This window comes from Agelaius tricolor, unplaced genomic scaffold (genome assembly GCF_023055355.1).
Source record: "Agelaius tricolor isolate 1412-34295 unplaced genomic scaffold, bAgeTri1.0.p SCAF_10, whole genome shotgun sequence".
NCBI lineage: Eukaryota > Metazoa > Chordata > Aves > Passeriformes > Icteridae > Agelaius > Agelaius tricolor.
The window spans coordinates 21,975,533-21,998,382 of record NW_027269270.1 but is presented as its reverse complement, the minus strand read 5'-3'; the positions used below and the strand labels follow the sequence as shown (position 1 = coordinate 21,998,382).

Sequence of the window (22,850 nt, the reverse complement as noted above, 5' to 3'; positions counted from 1 at the left end):
GTCAGTCCTTGGGTATTTCTTGGATAACTTTGCCAGTACCTTTCCTCCACAATGACAGTACTCTTAACATGTTATCTCCCCTTTTGCCAACTCATTACACACCTTAAATTCTTGTAAGAATCCCCCTCTTTTCTAGCTGAACTATTACTTTTCCATGGAGTAGTGAATCTTTCAGTTCAATGCAACAAGTTAAAGACTTGAGGCTGCTAAAGAAAAATGCCAATATAAATAGTAATTAAAATAAGAACAAAGCCTTGTAAATTCTGTATAAATATTTTATTATGTATAAAAGACAACTTACATGGATAGGTGCTCCATTAGAACAAAATACTGGCTGTTTTCATTAAAAGGTTCAAATGCTACAAAAAGCATTTCAGAATGTCTCTTCCATCTTCTGCACTGACATTTTACTTAGGGACTCATACCAAGCAGCAAATGTACTGCAACATAGCAGTGGCTGGTGTTTCTAATGATGCTATGACAAAGCAAAAGGAAGGCACCATATGGCATCCAAATTTGGATTCAAGGCAGGAGCTCCTTGTCTCCAAGTCAACAAAACCAGGCAGAGTTATGGAGTCAAATACTCAGTCCATAGACTTTTAAACAGATTTTGCAAAGCATCTCCTTCGGGATGTCAGCTGGCTCTGGCAAATACAAATTTCTTCATTTGATTTAAGATGGAGACAATTGAAAATAACAATGGAAAAGGGAAAAAAAAAGGAAAGATGGAATAATTGGGAGGCTTGGAAAAATCAGAAGGCAGGCTTGTTCAAGGAAAATACTCCCTACAGAATACCTGGTTTTCTTACAGTACACATATATGCTCAACACAATAATAATATTTTAAAGTCCTTATGTAGGCATTTATTCCTCTAGTAGATCAGACCAGTTTTGTTTAGTGTTATTATTTTGCATAGGAGATCCATACAAAGGAGATTTTGGTTCTCTTTTGTCTAAACCTTGAAAAGGCATCACAAAAAGAAATCAAAATATTTTAACAGTGCAACTGTAGTAGCTAGGTGGCAATGTGAAATTTCATGTCCACCATTAAAACTACAGTGTTTTTAAATTTCTAACCTGTCTTTGACTTCCAAAGGCTAGACAACCAAAGAAAAATTTTGTCATTTTAAAAAACAAGTTTCAAAACTTTTGCTAAGTTTATTTAGCTGAAATATTTATGATTGCATGTAAACTACCTCCCAAAAAAGTCAGAGCCTGACATGTAAACAGTTAACTATATATAATTACATATGTACCATAGTAGGATATGCAGGTTTGAACATTGTCCAAGGCATAATGTGGACACAGGGTACAAGGTTTCTCTCAAAAATGGGAATGTAAGGTTAGTGCAGTGATACTAAAGTTATCCAAAGTATCATGAAAGGGAGAGTTTTCTGTTGGCTGTCATAGGAAAAATAATCATAATAAAAAAACCGAACCAAACAAAACAACTCCCAAAAGACCAAACCCAAACTTCCAGGTGTCCACTCTTTCTGTTAGGCACCAGACAGTAAACAAACTTCTCTGAATACTTCAGTAGTCACATTTCCATCCAACAGAATTCTGTATTTGCCTATGGGTTCCGCAAGTTAAAATAGGAAAATTCCAGTTCTTACTGCTGAAGAACAGTAAAATTTACTGTTTCCAGTTCTTACTGTTGAAGAACAGAATAAAATCAAAAGTAGCATTTTAATTAAATGATAAGAATGTAACAACTACTTTCTTTTAATATTTACATTTAGGTTTGGCATATTAGCTAGAACAATGAAAGTGGCTTGTGCTTTGGTGATGAGAACAATGCCTGGCTTCAAACTCTCCAATGTGACATTTAAACTTTCATTTTTAAGACTTTTATTTTTTTTAAACTCTATAAAAACATTTTATGGGGATTATGTTTAGATAAATTTGTATATGTTCTGTATTTCAAGTCTAAACAACTTGATGTATGTTGTATTTTTTCTATCCTTACTTTTCATATTACTGGAATTTTTTTTTTAATACATGTAGAGTAAATGTTTTTACATATTAAAAAATGATCTCAAAATTTCATTGTTACATGGAAACTTTTAAAAAACACTGGAGGACAAGAAACAGGAAAATATAAAGTTATACATGCAGCTAATTTCCACATATTACATAATAATCCCCTTGCTCTCAAATGCACTCACTGAGTAGCAGCATGACAAAACCACTGAATGATACTGACATGTCTGAATTTACTTCTGGTTGGCTTTTTTCAATGCATGTGCTGTTATTACAAGGAATTCTCCCAGATAAAAGGAGATTCCCAGTGCAAGAAGGAATCTTTTTGCTATGTATTTTCATATGTGTAATTAACTGTTACAGGAGAGGTAATTGCTATTATGTACTGCTAGAACTAAGGCAGAACATAAAACTTCATGATATTGTCAAATAGCTACAAACCAGAGAACAAGCATGTTTTAAACTTCCACAAAATGCAAACCTGTTTCCATGAAAATAGTACAAGCACTTCCAAAATGTTTGAGTTTCACTTCCTGTCAGAAAATCTGACATTGATGGAGTTTCCAGGAGTCAGAAGTCCATGAGTTTTGGCATGAACTGGTTCCGTTTTGGGAGAAATTTTGATTTCAAAATTCTGAAGTAGCTGTGAACATAAACAGGACAAGTATTAGAAAAACTGCAAAATTACCAATGAGGAGTAGCCTTTAAACAAGAGAACATAACACTGTCACAAGCAAAATTTGTGTTGCCAGTTTGGCAGAGTTTAAGTGCTATGATTCCCATCCAGGAAAAGAAAAAGAAGGTGTTACAAGGTAAAGATTATAATCCAAAATCTTCCTCCTCTGATGGAGGGAGGACTAAGCAAATCCTTTCGGAAGAAATCCCACAGAACCAGATTAAATAGTCTGAACTATCAAAGAAACTAAGGTCTCCCAAACTTTGTGAGGTTCCCCTCTATGTCTTTTTGATTTCACTTCCTTTAATATAAATCAATATGTGAAATTATTAAGAAAGCTGTTGGAATCCCAATCCCATCAGAATCATTCTTCTAAACGAAGAATACTTCAGCTCTCTACTTTTACACTTTCGAGAGGGAAATACTGCAACATTCTCAACTTTTCCTAATAATAAGTCCCAAACACTTTTTTCTGTAAATTAAGTAATTTTCTCTTATTCTTTCTCTAGTATGACTGATAACCAATGCATTATTTTCCGAAACATAACTACATTTTTCAGTGTCAGATGCCTGATGAAGCTTTTATTCAATTTTTCTTTTTAAAATCCCTCTTGTTATTATCTTTGTCTTCCAAATTTCCTTGAATTTGGCTATATTGTTCTTAAAATGCATTGCATGGGGATGGCTGTTTATTGTTGCTAAGTGAGGACTCATCAGTGTTTGGCAAGACTGAGTAATTTAGCTCCTCCTTCTGACATACAAAATGCTTGCTAATGCTGTTAATATTATCTAGAAACACATTGCCTTGTCAGAATTGAATGATTTTTTACTGTATCACTCCAGTCTATTCTTATGGTACTAATATTACTCAGACAGTTGTTCATAAATCTGTATTTATGCATTTATTTCTTCTCAAGGGCACTAACTTGCAACTGTCATTAATGAATAATTTTGTGTTGCTTCTAGAACTTTTCTTATTTTTCTTCAAAATTCTATATTCACATCCCCTGATTTTAAATTAATTCACAGCAGCTTGCTATCCCATGCAAACTGTAAAATTATCCTCTAATCCATCACTTACACTGTTAATGAAAATAACAGCCTAAATCAAATGCAGGACAGACTTTTACTGAATTTTAATTAAATGCTTTCCCAGTTCAACAGCAATTATTCTATAGCTACTGCCTCCAGCTATTTCCTTTTTCCAACCAGCTGTGCATGCATTTTGTGGGCACTTCCATCTGGAACAAATTTTATTAATTTAATTGAGAGCAAAAACATATTGGACGTGTGAAAATACTCCCTGAAGTCAGAGTACATGACTTACTTTATACCCCCACATGAGGTAAGTGATCAAGTCAAAGAAAGAAATTAGATTGGTCTGAAACAATTTCTCGTTGATGAGCTCCATGTGTTTCTAATTTTAACTCACTGAAGTATCATTTCTGTGTTTGTAAATAGGTTGTGTGCTGATTTGCTCTAGTTTCTTTCCAGAAAACAAAGCAGGTTCTCCATTGCTTCCTTGAGCATCCTTTTAAAAAAGATGGAAATGTGTTTGTTTTACCAAGCCCCTGGGAGCTCTCTCACTCTCAGCTCCAAAAGACAGGCACTAATTGTTCAGAGATTGCTCTCAAAGTTTATTGAAGGAAATTCAAAGACAAATTCAATCAAGCTTTCCTTTGAATACGTGAAATGGATCTAAATATTTTTATAGTTAAGTAACTATAAATAATTGTCAAATCTTCACTATTTGATTGCACAGTCTGTACTCATTATTTGAGCTGTAGGCTGTCTTGTAAATGACAAAAAATGTAGCAGCTGTTGGGAACGTTTTCTTTATGATATGAACCAATCAAAAACAATATATCTAAATATGTACTATTTATATAACTATAAATTATGTATATCTAAAATGAGAATGAGTTAAAAGAAAGAACCAGAAGAGACAGAAAAGCCCAGAACATAGAAAAATTCTACTGTTTGTCATCACACTGTGATCAGTACAAGGATATAAAATCTATTTTCCATCTTTGTAAGTTCTGAATTCTTCTAAAATAAACACAGAAATTCAGCAGGTAACCATTGTAATATACATTAAGAAAGATTTCTGATTTGCTTACAAAAGCCTTCTGTACCAAATCTATATATTTCCTTAACAAACTTACCTTTAGTTTTACATCATGTGTACTATACCATCTGCAATGTAGTTTAGGTACTATGCTGTATTTCAAGCATGATTATTTTCAATTTTTAAGTCTTTGCAGCTTGAGTACGTTAGACAACACTCCAAAACAAAGATTTTGAGCACTGTAGGATACCCAGAAATGGCATACATTAAAAAAAACAATACCAATTCACTTTCTTCTTGTAGTGCTGTCACATAGCTCTAACCTGAATCAGTGCAAGATGGATTTCCAGCTCTGCAATTCTTTTTCCTATACAACTTCTAATGCCATAACCAAAGGGGATGGAGCCAAAGTTGTCTACTCTGTCCAAGTTATCTTTCCTCAGCCAGCGCTCAGGTCGGAACTCATTTGCCACTGAGAAATTTTCTTCACTGTATGAAGTGGCATAATGACAAAGTGCCAGCTGGGTCTGAGGAAACAAATGATATTTATATTTAGCTAGCTCCAACACACATAACAAAATTTAAAAGCATTTACAATTACTGTAATTTCTGCAATAAGAGGTGATAAAAATTAAGCAACTCAGTAATTCTGAAGACAAAAGGATACCTCAAAAATCAAATCCCTCACTCAGTTGGTCAAAGGAAATAATCTTCAAATTGTTTTCAATGTTGCTGGATATATTAGAGAACATGCAGTGGGGAAGGAGATGGGAACAAGTTACAAGTATTGGGAATTGTTTCATGAAGTTGCTTTGAGAAAAAGGGAGAAACTTTCCACAAAGGGAATTAACAGACAAAGAATTGGAAAACTGCAAGAATAATGAAATCTATGCTTTTTAAATTGAATTGTATCATTACACAGATATGTTATAAATAGACTCCACTATCAAAGATATTAAGAAGAAGTCATGATGATAAATTTCATTTGCAGGTGAGGACCCAAATAAAAAATATCAAAACAACAGCAACAAGTCAATCATAAAATCTATTTGTGGCATATAAATGGGTATTACTGAAATACTTTCCTCCTAATGTTCTAGCATGGTGAAAACTTTTAAAATCAATGAAGTGTATATATGTTGGAGCAGATCATATTTCATTTGCAAAAATTAAACTGTTCTCTGCAGAGGACTTCAACAGAACCTACCCCTTTAGGTATCAAGTATCCTCCAATGATCAAGTCTTTTTGGGTCACTCTTCCATTTCCTGGCAATACTGGATATAACCTAGTGAGAAATATTTATCTGAAGTTCAAAAGTAATAACTAACACAAATTTTAAAATGTTAAGATTCCAATTTGCATTCACAAATATGCAGGATGAATGCCATAATCATTCACACCAAAAATGTTTATAGAGTACAGAACACCTTGAAGCTTCAAAGACCTTGAATCATCTGTGAGAATATGACCATCATCTAAGAAAAGTTATTTATTAGTAACTGAAGATTGAGCTATTTGGTCTATGCATTTATTTGCTTTATACATGTACAAGCATGAAGGTAGGTGGTCAAGCTGGAGACATTTTAGCACTACTGCTAAAGCTGAAAAAGCCTTATTGATGCCTTCTCTAAAATCCTCTTACTCCCCTCCCCTCATTATGAACATTTAGTATAAACATATTTTTAAAAAAAGTATGTCACATGACTTTCATTTAAATCAAAAAGCTTAAAATTGTTGAAGTGGGACTGTGAAGTACCAGTGTGGGGGAGAAGTTTGTTACATTTTATCATACAGACTAAAGGGAAAAATAAAGCTTTCTATTCCCTACCTTAATAGACATGTCCTATGTTTGTGATACCACTTCTACCATACTGAGAAACACTAAACATTATATAATCTATCTTATTCATTGCTTGAGCATCCTTGGACACAATACTGCTGAAATAAATAAAAGTAGAAGCAGCAAATTGCACTAGAAACAATAAACTACAAATGCTAAAATGGACTCAAAATTCATTAGAATAACATGGAATTAAATCTTTTAGTTGTCTGCTACTTACCTCAAGGTTTCTTTCAGGACAGCTCTAATCAAAGGCAATTTTGGGACATCATGAGCCACTGGAACTTGATCTTTTCTCAGTTTATTGACTATTTCCTCATAAACACGTTGCTGCACCTCTGGGTGCTTTGCCAACAAGTATATGGCCCAGGACAAAGTGAAAGAAGTCTAAGGAAAAACCACAATCATCAAGCCCAACAAGATTACATTAATACTAATTTCAAGCCAAGAAAAACAATCAGCTTTCAACTATGTGTTTTAAATGTTTAGAGTTATGAAAGAGGCTGGCAATGAGTCACATCTGGATTCAATGGGAGGTTGCCAGACGTTGCCATCCCCTCCTTCATCCCTTTTCCATCTAAAAGTCCACCACATATCAAAACAATCCCTGCTGATATTTTCCCAGTGAAATATAAAAAGCAACAGACAAACCAAATGCAAACCCAACTATGTGAGCAATATTGAAACATAAACACTCCAAACAGCAATGGATTAAGTCAGCTCTTAGTTTTCAATATGCATTTCACCTTTCCTTCCAACAAAAACACTTCACAGGAAACAAGATAAGAAAATTCTTCTCACAACATTTCCAACCCCTTTTAAGCATATGGGGGTCCCCCCATAGCATCCACACAACAGAATTGATATCACCACTGCCTAAGATTATACTTTATCCTTTTGGTAAGCAATGCTCCACCACTATCATTTAAAAATATTTTGTGTGAAGAAGAAACAGAACACGAGGCAGGACACGGTTCAACTTTGAGCACAAGAGGATTGAAAGAACCCCATCATCTAATCTTTTTTCACCACAGCTGGATAAAAAATCAGTTTGTGGAAATGTCTTATTTTGGTCTTAAGTTTAAGATCAATTTAGAATGCAAATTCATCATGATGGTGACCTTTTATGTCTTGTCTTCAAACAGGGGTATAATGCTTGAAGAACAACTCTCATAAGCTTTTCTTGATTTTCTTGCAATATGGAATGGCTGTGCCTTCTACAGTGCAACCCAGAGCAGCTGAAAATTGTACAGAACTTCTCTGATTAAACAGTGTTCCTTCCCAGATTCCCAGTTCCTTCATAACTTCTTAAAAATTAGGACTGCTCCAGGAACAGACAAAATGCTTTGTAGCCAACAACTGCCTCACAATTCTGCTGAAAGCTTTTATTATCCTCAAAATCTCTTTCAGCTTCTATGATAAAATGAGATCTGAATTGACAGCAGAAGAAAAAAAAAAAAGGTTCCTTCCATTTTTGTTTTGTACTTGAAAATTAGGAAATCAGAAGTATAGTCCTCTCAGAAAAAGACTGTTGCCAGCTGAGAAAGCTGAGTCAAATGGAAAGGGTAATTCTTCCTGGCATGAACATTGTCCTTTTAGTTTAATGAAAAATGTCACACACTAAAAATGGAAAATTAATGGTGTGAAAGATTAGAAAATTAATGGGATTAATAACTGTTTTACTTAAGAACCAACATCAAAAACCTCTGCAAATTATTAAACCCTTGGGACATTTAACCAATGGAGTAATATTCAGCACATGAAGAAGTTTTACATATTCTCCTTATTTTGGAATTCAAAAGTGATTGATGCTGGGGTTTTTTGGTTTTCTTTAGAAACCTTACAAAGTTTCTTAAGCCAAAAAAATCTGAATTCAATTAACCAGAGAGTTTTTCTTTTCTTTAAGACCATTTTACTTTTTTACTTATTTTAAACCTTTTTACTATAAGACTATTTAAGTCCTACATAACACTTCTCTATCTAATTAATACAATTTCCTTAAAAAATTTGTTCAGTAACAATCATTTATAGTAGAAGTGTTCACCAATATTCTAAATAGCTCTGTATACATTTTACATACAATAACTCATCTTTCTCTTTCCTTATTCTTCCAATGGTCATGCTGCAGTCAGTACTGAGCTACACTGATTTCATATGCTAGGAATGAGGGGGGAAGTACACACGACATTAATTTTTCTTCAAATGTATGGCAAATTAGAAGAATAAAGAACGAGAGACACCTGAAACACATTCCTAGGTGTTCACATATTGGATACACCAGCCCCACTAACCCTGAGCCTCTATCACAGGTCTCTGCCTCTGCCTGACTCTATGTTGCCAGCACAAGCAGGGGCAGAGTGAACTTGTGCCTTATCCACATCATTGCTGGCCTACCATTCCCCCAGAAATGGATTCCAGCAGAAACCAGGTATCTGATCCATAGTGTGTGTCCCAGTTGATTTAATTAGCCATACATGGAAATCCTTTACCAATATGAATTTATTGATCAATGTTTTTCACCCTAACTTTCCTATCATGCTCCACCTAAAGTAGCACAAACACCAACCTGATAAGCAAACTAGTAAAAGAAAATGTATGAAATACAAGCTGAATGTAAAGACAATTGCTATTTTATCTGTTTAATAAACTGAGGAACAGACTCCCAAGTGATGGGTTCCTGTAAACCACAGCTAGATCAGAACGCTGATTTCATTCCAGTGGAGAGATTACACACTACAGGAAGTATTTTGTATCACTTTAAAGGCCTCATGGCTTAAATCTGTTAAAATTACATCCTTACCAGTAATTTAACCCCCCTGAAGAGAGCTGCCAGTGATCCTGGTGTACAAAAACAACTATGCACAAGAAAAATGGTAACAAGCTTACTGTGTCCACTCCTGCCAGAAGCATTTCAGTCATGTTGGCATAGATCTCTTCCAAAGTAAGTTCCTTACTCACTAGGAGGTGTGTAAGTAGCCCACCATTCACTACTTCTCCTTGGTCCAGCTGAGACTGAATAGCCTTCAATTTGTTGTCAACATGGATTTGACCTTTGGGATTCAAAAAAATTGTTAAGCCTCCATTTTTATTTTTGTGCTGCTTCCATTCAGCAATCACTTTTCTCACACTACACTGCACATCTAGGGGAAAAAAAAAATCTTTTTTCTTAAGGAAAAATCCTAGAGTGATGGTGGAGGTCTTTAGGTACTCATGGCAAGGAAAGATTGAGCTGACAGTAACCTTGGCAGCTCACAGCATGAGAATGCTGAGCACAAAGAAAGGACACAAGAGACTTCAGTGACCTTCCTTGAGGGAAACTCAAGGCCAAGTTTTATGCCCACCTGGCTTGTCTCCTGGTGACTCTGCAAGAAGTGGTGGACTCTGCAGAGCACGCTGCAGCTCAGCACAGAGGCTGCTGCAAGATACTAGCAGCAACCAGAAGGTCAAAGCCACAGAACTTAATTATTTTGAAGAGGAAGATGAGGACCATCAAGTGATAACAAAAATACAAAAACTTCAATGAATGACACACTGAGCAATTTCACCCATAGCTCCATGTACATTCTAGTGACTGCAAACAGCATCTTTGGTCAAGCAAGGAATTTAAGAAAAGAAAAACTCCTCTGAAAGTTAATGGTTCACAGAATGAGCTCACAGAATGAGCTTACAAAAAATGAAAATGCATGCAGCTTTCTAATACTTGACAGAGAAAAAGGGTTCAAGTTTTTTTAACACTCAAGTACATTAAAAAAAAAATAAAATTGCAAAGACAACTCCTTCTTCCTACTCACACGAAAACTGATTCATAAAGTAGCCTGGAATGTTTTATTTACCAAAAAGCCCATATTGTAGTACATCAGTGTACTTCAATGTCAACTTATACACTTGTATATATATAAATAAACTTTACAAAGTGTTTAATGAATTGCTAGTGTCTAGTTTATTAACTTTCTAGTCAGTTTTAGTGGTGATTATGTTAGGGTGCCTAATTAAAATTTTGCTGAAGTCAACAAAACTACCCTCATTAAAACTGAAGGGGCTTAAGATAAAACCTTGGCAAAGCTCTTGGACCTGGAATGACAAGCGGGTGCTGAAACAGATGAAGATAAATAAAGAAAGAGCAGTATAAAATAGGGGAGTTTTGAAATGTACTGATAAATTTTGTTTTCAGTAGAATATTTTTTAAAACAGTTCCCCTGGCCAGTCTGCATTTAATATGAAACTTACTTCTGCCACAATGTCTTCTTATAATTTTAGAAGAGAAATGCAGCTTGTCCCGTTCAAACACACACAGAACCTGCAGAAATACAGCTGAACTTTTCTACTACTAAATCTTACTAAATTTGAAGAGTCCATCCCAGGATCTGCAGAACTCTCTCCAGGGTTTTGGAATAAGTGGACGAAGCCATTTAGGAATAGCACCTGCATACATAGTGGTCTTAAACATGCTAAACATCAATTCCAGAGCCTCAATATATTCAACAGTCTGCTGTGGGATGTTGTTTTCCAGGCAGCCCAACCGGCATTCATACAGAATAGTGGCCACACCTGCACATAAAAAAATGAAAGAATTGTCTATATACATACATGATTATATTAATAATTTAAGGAATTAATTAGCATTAAATGGAACTACTTTACAAGAAATTTATTACTACTTCAGTTGGGGAACAGATAAAACAGAAATCCAGAGCACAGTAAAAGAGCCCAGCTAAACACTGCAGCAAGACAGTAGTTGCTATGTCAATAATGCTCAGCATGAGAAGGCAGCCAGGAATTCCACCAGAAGCAGAGCAGCCTCCAGCCCGTTTGCTGTGTTTTGCACTGCACTGTGAATCCTAAGCCTGCCCTGCTGGCCTCTGAACACTCAGGGACACACGAGTCCAAAGACATTTCTGATAACTGCTGACAACAGAGGAGTTTCTACTACTGGCTGTGTCTGTCATCAGCTGGTAGCAAATGAATGCTGAGTTTGTGTAAATGGATAAAAATCTTGCACTCCAGATAGTGCTTCCACTGCACACACCATTCTCCACCCGACCCTAAAAAACAGCAGTGTGACACTGTTGCAAGTGACAATATTGACTGTCTCTTGTTCTGACTTGCTGTAATTTTCACGGATCTTTTTCTGCAGTTCTGCAGGCACCTCCACTAGACCTTATCTTTACTAACAAAATTAATTTTGAAATTTGGTTATTTTTAACTCACTCTTCCTTTCCTAATTTTCCTCCCTGGGAAGATATTTTTCTGCATCTTTTCTTTCCTTTTTGCCTCTTTCAGAAACTGCTAGTTCTTATACATCCTCTCACTGCTTACATGGTCCCTTCAAAGAAATCTTATGTATTGGTTCTCTGAACAGTTACAGGCTAAGTTAAATAAACAGCAAGTCATATAGAAAATAAATGTGTGCCAGGCACAAGTTACAAGTGAAAAACTAAAAGAATGTGAAGAATTTAAACCAACCCATCAGTTACAGTGAATCTGTAAGCTCACAGTTTGAAATTCCATAAACTGGTAGTTAAATGCCATTTTTAGACACTATTAATGTGAAACAGACCAAGCAGGCAGCCAGTAATTTGACACAAAGTGAGCAATCTGGATATTCTTCAAAACCCAAATTACTCAGTTGCCTGTCAGCAAAGAGTACCAATGTTTTTAAAAGGCATTACATGTAACAAGATGGGGTTGTATGCAGTCAGTTAAAGAAATATATAAAATATGTGTCACCATGAGATTTCTATAAGAACACAGGAAATGCCATACAGGCTCAGGCCAGGGTTTCATTCAGCATTCCCTCATTAATGGTAGCCAGTGGCAGATGATCTTAAGGTAAGCATAACAATCCCATAGTTGGCATCTGTAGGCAGGGAAAAGCAGTATTTTTTCCCACATTAAGCTGTGAACTGAATTTAGATACATCACATGGGGATTCCTCATTGGAATTTGGCTGGTATATTGTGAAATTAACATGCCTTAGAAGTCACCTGTTAGAAAGTCAGCACCCTTATTCTTGAGAAACTAATACAGAAATACAGAGTACTGAGACTGTTCAAGACCTTGACTGAACATTTTACCTATACACCAGCACTTCCATGGGAATTGCTCCTTAATACAAGGACTCTAAAAAGGAATCCTACTGATACCCAATGCACTAACTAGGAAGACACACAAATGCAGAATATCAAACTTCCTTTTTCAGATTAATCAGCACAGTCATTTGACAGAAATTCCTAACCACAACCACACTGCTTTACATCCATTTTCTTTACAGATTCACCCTGGGCTTACCTTCCATTGAATACTTGAAGAAAAGGTTGTTAACATTGGTCACTGTTTCCCCATCCTCCTCTTGGCTTCTGAGGGTGTGGATTCTTTTAATTAAGTCTGTGATAACTTCATTGACTCCTTCAGAGTAAACAGCCACATCTTTGGGTTTCAGAATTTTTTGCCTCAGTACACTTCTCATTTTTAGCCACTGCTCCCCCTCTCTAGAAGAAATTATTAATAATGTCAATACATGATTTTCCTTAACAATCATCAGCTGGGTAAGAGCTCTGCAACCAAACTGTTTGTAATTTTTCATGTCAAATGAGAGCAAATGGTAAAATGAAAATTATGATAATGTATATTTTGTATTGTGCTCCTACAATTTTATTCTGCTCCTACAATTATATTCTGTATTATTGCATGTCCTCATTAAATTTCAGTGATGCAACCTGTATCTTAAGGTGTAAGTCAATCTCTGGGTTGAGTGACAGAACTTGCCCACTCAATGATCCGAATTTGATGAGTGTCCCTATGTTAGTCTGTTAGTAGTAGCTAATGCAAGAAATTTGTAAGATATTCTATTAAAATTACCTCGAATGGGTGGTCTGCAAAACTGCTTTTACAGAGAACCAGTACTTAATTACCAAATAAAGGTCTCACATTCACATCTGACAAATCAACAACTTGAGCTGGTACCATAAATTCTGTTACTGATACATCACTTTCAGCTGTCCCAGCTCTAAACCCACAAAGTAATAAGAGAGCAGAGCTACCTGCAGAGAAACAACTTACAGCTACACATTCTGCTTTAGCTGAGCTATGTATGGAAACCTTGATGCTGAAGACTAAAAATCTGAATTGTAGTATCTACATGCTCTGTATGAGCAGCGTATTTGGGAACAGTGGCTCCAAGCATACTTTTCAATTCCTTATGAAAATGGGCAATTATCTTTTATGTGTTTATTTAAAATTGTTATATTTCCCATTACTTTTTTTACCAGGAGCAATGCCATTGCAAGGCACAGAAACTTATCATCCAGCAGAAGAATTTGATCTCTTTAACATATATCTCCTGAGTCTCCTGATTTAAGATCTCTTTTCACTAAGTATCAAGGAACTGTTAGTTTGAGTCTCAACTGCAGCTTAAGATTTGGGTCTGCAGTGCAATACATAACACTTTTGCTACCATGAAAAACAGACTGTCCATGACTCAGGAAATTAATTTCCCTCTAAATAAACATCCTATGTCAGTGGGGACTCTGAGTAGTTCCCAGTGGCAATTAACCACACCCACATGCGCTGCCAGGTTATGCAAGCTGCACAGACAGATAGCTCTTCTGGATCCAGCCAGATTCAAAAATATCTGTCTGGGGATGCACTACAGTGTGAATTGACCATTCTTTACATTTGTCTACTGAGGGGGCACTTCAAAGAACAATAAAGCTAAAACCAATCTGAGCCAACAATTCCACACAGCACACTGCCTGCTAGATAGAACAGTCTAGAACTGATGCAATGAACCCACATTCATGCAGTGCAGTGCCAAAGCTAGTAAGCTCTATTCTGTAAAACTGCTTGCAGGTAAGTGACTCAGCTCAAACTCCAGTTGATACACACTCCCAAAGAATGTCTTTGTGCAAAGTAGCTCACTGCACACTCAACTACACATCATTGCCATGCCTTTGAAACTTCACAGCAGGACAAATTCATAGCATTCACCACAAATACTTCTCCCCACTAGACACACAAATTTCCCCACAGAGGAAAGCGTGATTTCCCAGATGACCTGTACAGTCCTTCAGAAAATCCCTAAACTTGCACAAGAAAACAGGGAAAGTGAAGGGCTGAGAGCACTTACGCAGAAATGAGCCCCGTGGCTCTCCCCCGTAAATCTCTGTACTCCTGCCAGGATTCCATGTTGGCTCTTTGTGGTGCTCTGCCTTCTGCTCGGAGCACTTGAGCAACCATGTCTCGATCTGCAATGGATACAACAAACTGGGGACCAAAGTGAGACTTGAAGATCTTTCCATATTCCTGAGTGTGTTTTTGCTACAGCATCACCAACAAAGAGAAACAGAAGTCAAGTATTACTAAGGAAAACTATGACAAAAGGAAACTAACAATTTGTTATACACAAACTCTCTCACATCTAGAATTTGATCCCCAGCCTTCTAGTCAAGGAACAGTTTGAAATGTCAGGAGAAGCATGTAAGCATTACTGTGAAATATTCACAAGGAAAACAGAGAGGTCACACAGTTCAGGACCCTGACTGGAAAGACCCAAAGCTCTAAGGCACAGAGTATGAGTGAAACCAAACACTGAGAAGATGAAAGCACTTCAAAACACATCCCTTCAGATCAAACAGGTCAGAAAGCATGTCTGCAAAAATGAAAAACATGAAAGCGTATAGGGTTAAATTACCAGTACAATACAAAGATATCTTTTGTGAATAACTACTTACTCTACCATTTAATTGCTTATAAAGAAGCTATGCATAAGTTTCTCACACCTAACCAAGAATAATGACAGCACAACAGCCTAGTGAAAAACTGCATTTTAGAACAGAAATTTCAGAGAGACATATGCTAATTCTGCAAAAGAAAGGAAAATGTGGGATCTTATTCTTCAAATGGGGTTTATTAAGTGGTTGATCCACAAATCATGTGATTCAGGCTTGAGGCAAATAAGAGGATTGGAAATTAATAAAGAGGATTGGAAACATTAAGCTGTGTATATATATATATATTAAAACAAACATACAAAACCAACCCAGTTTTCCAGTAAGATTGCACTATCACTCTCCCATGAAATCTTACTGATTATTTCAAATAAATTTCATTCTGACATGGTCATGAAGTGAAATTCTCAACTCTTACAAATTCACTTGGAGTCAAGGTACATCCTCATTTCAGAGGGGGGGAAAAACTCCCCCAAAACTGCAAAGCAGTTATTGAAAAGATATTCTTAAGACTGTGAAAATCAATTTTAAAGCCTTTATTTCTGGTTAAAGTATTAAGACAAGTTAAACTGACCAAAGTTTAAGTTTGACACATTATCTATATTCTAATCCAAAGACATCTGCACACAGTTATGCTGATTATAAACCAAAGATGGTTGACACCAACTGCACTTGTGAAAATCTAGTATTGACCCAAGATTAATTTATGTGAAATATATTTTATTTAATCTTAGTTACAGAGATGAACTGTTTAATTGCCAACAATAAGTTAAAGACACATGAATCACTCTTCAGAATATGATACCAAGTACACTTAAAAAAATGTAATTCTTTTTGTCTAGTTTCCAAATAAAACATGAGTTGTGCAATTGTGGTCTCTGCCAGTCACCTCTTAACTACTTTTGGAACACAATGGACAACTTCAGTCAAAGGTCTAAATATTCTTACCATTTTCAAAAATCAGCATCTAGATTCATATGAGACACATGTATTGGTCATCCTGATGAGGGAAATGCTACAGCAGGAACTCAGTTGTCATTTCTGTGTGGTCTGCTCCTAACCAACACCACAGACAGACCAAGTATGAACAACCTCTCCCAAAATCAAAAGCATCTCTTGCCTTAGAAATACTTTAGGGATACTGAACTTGGAGATAATAACTTTGAGAGTATGTGTCTTGAAAAAAAAGCATGAGTTGTGAAAGGGGTGTGGCAAGGAAAAATCAGTGGAGTGAGAGGAATACAGGCCACCAGTCACAGAAAAACAGGTTCAAAAAATTTTGGTACTTAGGGAGCAGTTTATTTTTTCAGTGATGGTGAGGTTTACATGGGACAACAACTTCAACAGAAAATAAATCAAGTGACAAGCCATGCAATCAAATAAATTAAATACTAGTTTAAAACCAGAAATGGACAGGAACAAATTATTTGGAAAGAACAAAGTATTTGGACATGCTTTCTTTCAATAGATTGAACACCATTCTGTCAACTTCATGTATTAAAAAATGCCCAGGATTTCCATTTCAATATTTTCTATCACAACATGGGTTTTTTCTTTCCTTTGTTCCAAACCTTGAAAATGTTCCTCTCTGGTGCCTCACATACCACTCTCACACCAGTCATTCTTTCACACACCATAAATTCAAACTGCCAGCATCCAAATCCCTCCCTCCTCACCTTTCTTTTCTTTATCCTTGCATAGCACTGATGAGACAAAAGAGATCCAACCCCATCAAATTAAAAATACTTTCCCTTTGTCATAATTGCTGTAGGCATTACTACTTTGGCCAGATCTAGCTGGAATCATGTTACTGAGAACAGAACCTCCTTTGTGAAAAGGCTCTCGGCTTCCCCACCCCTTCTGCATATAGCACACAAATATTTGTGTGCACCAAAGGACATCGTTTAAGTAGCTGTGCTGGTTACCAAAGGGTTTGGGATTAATTCATTCCTGATGTTCACTGTATTGTTAAATTTAACAGACTGTTAAATTTAATGCCTACTTGCATTCTACGTGTAGGCAAACAGGGCATCCTGTGATTCTTGAGACTCTAGGCAGAATAAAAAACTAATATTACATTGCAATTTCTCCTTATCCTTCCTCACGCTTTTCTTTCTAGGAATAGAATTCACTAAAGAAAAAAATACCCATATCAGCTAGTGGTAGTGAAAAGGATAAACTATTTAGGATGTCTTATATTCTTTTTAATATTTTGAATGATTTTCACTGTTTTGACAGTGAAAGAACTTGAAACTAATGGTAGGTTTTTAGTGTTATGAAACTATGATGAGTACCTCTCAAATTCTGTACACCACCACAGAGTTAGAGGAAAAAAAGAAACAGAATGAAACAAAGAGCTTTAGCTGTCTTCAACTTCCACGTGCATGTCTTAGTTAGCAAGCAATCAAGCTGAGCAATTCATCATTAGCAATCTAGTTTGGGTGCCATGGAAGACAGCATACATCCTAACATTTCTTCTTAAAAATCTAAATTGTCAATATAAGAAAGCTGGACAAAACTAAGCAACTTATGTGATGCTTTATTTTTCTATCTCCTGCCTCTTCCTGGTGTTTTTAGGCCCTTTGTAAATCTTAACTTTCAAGTTTTGATTCTCATACCATTTAAAGTTCGTTTTTCTTTACTTTCCCTTTTCTATTTTTATTTTCCTTTCTCTCTCTTCTTTTTTCTTGAAATGTCAGTAATTTTCAGACAGCAAACCTCTTGGGGTTTGTGAATTTCTGACTGTGAATTTCTTAGCGATTTGGGAAAGGTCACTAAGAAAAGCAAAATAATAAATGCCCAGTTTGAAGTATTCCCAACAAGATATGTACTGCCGGTGGAAAGCTCATGGATCCACAGCTGCAGAAGAGTGAAACACGCAGCTTTACTCCCTTATACACAAAGCGCTTCCTTTAGAATCGCTTGGACTGCACGGGGAAAGGGCCCCAGGAGATGCACTGTGACTTTTCAGGAATGAAACCCACATGTTTGGCCAAGCAACCAAAAGAATTCATCTCTGGATAGCGACAGCCTTACGGTAAGAGTGCTGCCCATGCCAGCATCCCACACTGGCGCTGCACAGAGATCCTCGTTCCCTAGCTCCCTCAGGGATAACGCGCCTCGCCCACCCTCACCAGGTGCGCACGAAGGAGAGGACCCGCCACGGCTCCACAGCAGCGGAGGTGCCCAGATCGGAGGACGCTGCCCAAGCCCCACCTGGCCTCTGGTTCGCTTGGCCGCCTCCCCCCGCTGCAGCACCGCCACACGCCAGGTGACAGGAGCCGCTCTCGGCCCGCCCTCCGTCCTTCCCTCCGTCCTTCCCTCCCCTCCCCTCACGCCGCCATCCGGCCGCGCTTCCCGCCACCGCTCCCCTCCCCCGCGCCAATGTGGCGGCCGGGCAGGGGGCGGCAGGGCCGGCGGCGCCAGCCGCCACCATTCGCGACCACTCCGGGCCTGTCCCTCGCCCCCCCGGCGAGTTCGAACCGCCCGCCTCCCGCCACAGGGCCGGCCAGCACTGACGGCAGCGGGGCCAGGCGCATCTACCCCTCCCTCAGGCACCGCGATAGGCAGAGTGTATTTATGTAAGGGGAGGCCGGGGCAGGAGAGACAAAATGGTCTCGAGCACGGCGGGGCCGGGCTGAGGGAAGAGCAGCGGCCGCGGCGGGGTTGGGGCGGCCCCGGGTGCCGGCGCAGCCTCACCGCACGGGTGGGTGCTGCAGTCCAAGAGTCCGGGGAAGCCCACGTTTCCCAGCCCTGCCCGCGGAAAATAAGCCCTCTGCAAGCTTGTGAAACAGCCCAGTTAAAAAAAAAAAAAAAAAAAAGTTTTTTGGTTTTTTTTTTTCCCTTCTTTGAGCTTGAGGCACCTCCCCAGCGGTTGAAAACGCGCACAAAGATGCGCGGGGAGCGCTCGCGGGCGCCGGGGCACCGGGATCGTGGGATCCCCCGCGAAACAAAACTGCCGGAGCCTCCGGGGCTGCGGGAACTGGAGCGGGGGATCCCCTAAACCCAGCTCTCCCCTGCGGGAAGGCAGGGCGGCGGCGATGCCCGGCTGCGGTGCTGCTCGCCCGGCGATTCACCGGCGCTTTACCAGGGGAAGAAAGGAAAGGTTTAAGTAACCCTGGCGTGATTAACGCGTTAAGTACCCGAGGGAGCTGTACCTGGATTTCATGAATGCGGCCGAAGCCGTCCTTCCAGAAGAACTCGTAGAGGTTGTAGAGGGTGTTGGGTCCGGGCATTTCGTGCAGGCTCTTCACCCTGCCCAGGCGGCGCCGGGGGGGCTCCAGCAGCTCCGCTCCGCGCCCCTCGCCTTTGTTCGCCGCCGCTGCCCGCCGGCCGCTCCGCACCTCCAGCGGCTGGCTGCTGCTGCACGGCCGCGGCTGCCCGGGAAACCTGCTGCTGCTGGCAAAAAGCGCCTGGTAAAAGTAAGTCCTCTCACGTTCAAGTGTCTGCTTGCATTTCATCGTCAAAACTCTGGTGAAGAAAGACATGACTTGCAGTTTCAGAAGGGTCCACTTTGCTCCTGCAGCTGCTTTTTATTTGGTTGCTCTTTCTTCGGTGCTTGCTTTAACTTGTACAAGCAGCACTTCTCCAAACTCTTACTGCATGAGCATCAGTTTACACAGACCATTATTTAACGCTCCCTCCCCTAGGGCTGGAAAAGGGGGGTGGGTCTGGGATGAGACTTGAATAGAACGAACCTATTATTTTGTATAATTCAAATCAGATAAATTTACCCATTATACATGCAGCCAAAGTCCAGCTTTTGCCTCTTTCACCCATTAGTTTGGTGAAAAGCTCACCCCATCTTTCTCCTACTTTTTAAAAAAAACAGGATTAGGCCTATTTTTAATTTTTTTTTTTTTTTTGTGGCATTAATTCATTCCCCTGTGTTAGAAAATAGGGTATTTTCTGCAAGATGTTCTCTTAGAACCGTTCATTATCCTGTAACATATTTGAAAAACATTTGTGCATCCACATACAAGTAGCACTGGTCTTACGCAATAACCTTACACAAAAGATTCCTGTAAATGACAATGTTCAGAGGTGTTATTTGTATTGCAGAATGATTTATCTTTTGGACAGGATCTTATCACTGCATAAGTAGCTTGTGTCAACTTTTGTAGAAATCCGCACAGTTTAAAAAGTATTTGTGTTATTTTCGTATGTATTTCTGTATCATTCCAAAGATGTTAGTGATTATCTGTAAAATGTTGATTAGTTTCTGAAATGATGTGGAAGAGACTATCTTGGTTTTTAAGTGAATCAGATACTCAGATAAAATTTGAGGACAGAGGAAAGTCTCAAGGAAGATCCACATTTCTAGAACAGAATTATGAATAACCTGCTGAAAAAGTAAATCTAGTAAGCACCAAAATTATTCACTTATGTTTTCCTTATTTATCTTCACTTAGATTTTTGAGGCTGTATTCTGATTTAGCTCTGTGTACATGATTACTGTGGGCACTGATAACTCCACTGAAACAAGTAACTCTGAAGTTAGGCGCATCAGTCTTTATGGATAGAGCAGTAAATTTTACAGGAATAAAATCTGTTAAAGTACATGCTGGTTTAAGCTAAAATCATGTCTTTGAAATGGACTGCATCATACTTGAAAGGGTCCAGAGAAGAGCAACAGGAAAAAGAAATTAGAAGGTTTTTAAAAACTAAATAAGAAAGGTTGAGAGACTGGGAAAGATGACTACCACAACCATGACAACAGCCTACAGATGTGGACATCTTTTGTTAAAAATGGTGCATGTCAGAGAGAGAAGAATGAAGATGATGGGCTTAGTTTGCAGCTACAGATTTCTTGATTACTTTTCCAGGTAGCCTTGGTACCTCACATTTCAGGCAGCCAGGACGTTACATACTTGCTATCACTGAGCTTTGCAAGAACAGGTTTGAGAACATCATCAGGGAACCTCTGAAATTCTCCTACATTTCTACAAAGTGTAGCTACATTACTTCTTTGATATATATCTGAAGATGCTTGGAGAGAGACAGTTACACAGATTTTTAAAATTATATTAACATTGTAATTTCTAGATTGCTGGAGAGAATATGTGCACCTTTCCTAGAAACTCCTGCTCAGTATCAGTATGGTTGATTTTTTTTCTATTTTGAAGTAATACATGGTTAAGGTAAAGCATCTGCTGCTATTAATATGCTAGTGAGATAAACTTAGATACATTGTGCTGTAAAGGTTACAGTTTTGCAACTGGTAGTAGCTTTCTCTGAGTGTACGTTTTTCCAGTTTCCATATATGGAATTCTCCATTATTTTCCCGTTACCCTTTTCCCATGAAAATCATTGTAGGAAATATTGTTTCTAGCCACTTGAAAAAGTTTCAGAAGCTTTATCCTTTAAGTACTTCACCAGAACAGTACCTGCTTTCCTTCTGAGGAATTTCTGGAGGTGGCAGTAGTCCCAGCATAGGAACTAAGGGTTGTATAACCCCACCTGCACTCAGTTTCTTCTCAGTTTACTTATTGTTAGATTTGTTTGTTTGCAATAAAATGGTCTGAAACACAGACCCCATTAAAAAAACCAACATGTAAACACTCAGAGAATTTGCAATTTCAGTGAAACAGTGAGCTCACCTGGTGCAGCCCATAAAACAGATGCAAACCTTCAGATCTCATTACTGGCAAACCTCAGCAAATTTTTAGTATTTTAAAGAAAGAGTGGAATGTGCCTTTTGAGAAGAGTCCCGACCCAGGAGTGTCTGTGAGACACTTCTATTACTGCTTATCATCTTGTAATTTTATTACAAGGAGACATCAGTGTTTTATAAGCAAAGCCAAAACCACACCATCCTGAAGAATTTCCAGAGTATATTACAGGCAATGGCAGAGTGTAACAAAGAAATAAATTAATAAGAAAGCCCAAAGTGGCAATGCACTAATGATAACAATTGCCAAATTTCTTTGATATAACAGAAGGATTTAAAGGGGTGTGTAAAGGTGCCATTATGCAAATCTATATAGAGTACCCTTCTTGCACAAATGGAGATGAATAGATTGACATCCACAGAAACTATTTTTTTGTAGTGCAGATGGTACCCAGAGGTAGGTCTGATGACCGGTGGGCCAAAAGTATTTATAAGTAATAGATATTTCTAGGCAGTTTGCCAGAGGGAGTAGAAATTCAGAGCCACTGACAGATGCAGCTCTGGTACACTATTAAAACCTTGCTCTACAATAATCATCAGTAATACCATAGCAACCCATCAGTGCAGATACAAGTTTCTTTTTCTATGTAAACCGTACAAAAAGAACACTCCAGACAACAAAAGCCAAATTGTAAGGTGGTTCAATAGCTGAACACAGGAAGGGAATGTTTATGAATGTGAGTGAATACATGTGGGCTACCACAACATGGAATGTGTAATTAAACCATTCACTTCTCTTTGCTGTGCCAGATCGTAATTGCGTGGTTCTGTTTGACTTTCAAATTAAGAGTTTTAGTGTACATATGTGCCACTAATGTTCCTGCTTTATTGACACACTTCACATCCTTACTACTGCAGAATCCGAGTTGAAGATCAAACTTGCAAA

General features: G+C 38.1%; 2 protein-coding genes across 4 annotated transcripts; one reads left to right on the top strand and one right to left on the bottom strand.

The window, feature by feature from the left end:
* Positions 1 to 261: 261 nt before the first annotated feature.
* On the bottom strand, positions 262 to 19,912 carry CYP27C1 (cytochrome P450 family 27 subfamily C member 1). Of its 3 annotated transcripts, XM_071435205.1 has the most exons (10): positions 19,452 to 19,912; positions 14,694 to 14,884; positions 12,857 to 13,056; positions 10,907 to 11,116; positions 9,455 to 9,618; positions 6,789 to 6,955; positions 5,935 to 6,013; positions 5,051 to 5,254; positions 2,465 to 2,626; positions 262 to 1,654 (listed from the first exon to the last, which is right to left on the bottom strand). In XM_071435205.1, exons 1-9 carry the CDS (start codon positions 19,779 to 19,781, stop codon positions 2,510 to 2,512), a joined length of 1,662 nt encoding a protein of 553 aa, XP_071291306.1. In that variant the 5' UTR covers positions 19,782 to 19,912; the 3' UTR covers positions 262 to 1,654; positions 2,465 to 2,509. The 3 variants fall into 3 exon arrangements, with proteins under 3 accessions (XP_071291306.1, XP_071291305.1, XP_071291307.1); XM_071435204.1 differs by having other exon boundaries at positions 262 to 2,626; XM_071435206.1 differs by having other exon boundaries at positions 262 to 2,626; positions 14,694 to 14,811; positions 19,452 to 19,589.
* On the top strand, positions 18,208 to 19,454 carry LOC139593821 (phostensin-like). The gene is made up of 2 exons (XM_071435209.1): positions 18,208 to 18,331; positions 18,432 to 19,454. Exons 1-2 carry the CDS (start codon positions 18,279 to 18,281, stop codon positions 18,877 to 18,879), a joined length of 501 nt encoding a protein of 166 aa, XP_071291310.1. The 5' UTR covers positions 18,208 to 18,278; the 3' UTR covers positions 18,880 to 19,454.
* Positions 19,913 to 22,850: the final 2,938 nt, after the last annotated feature.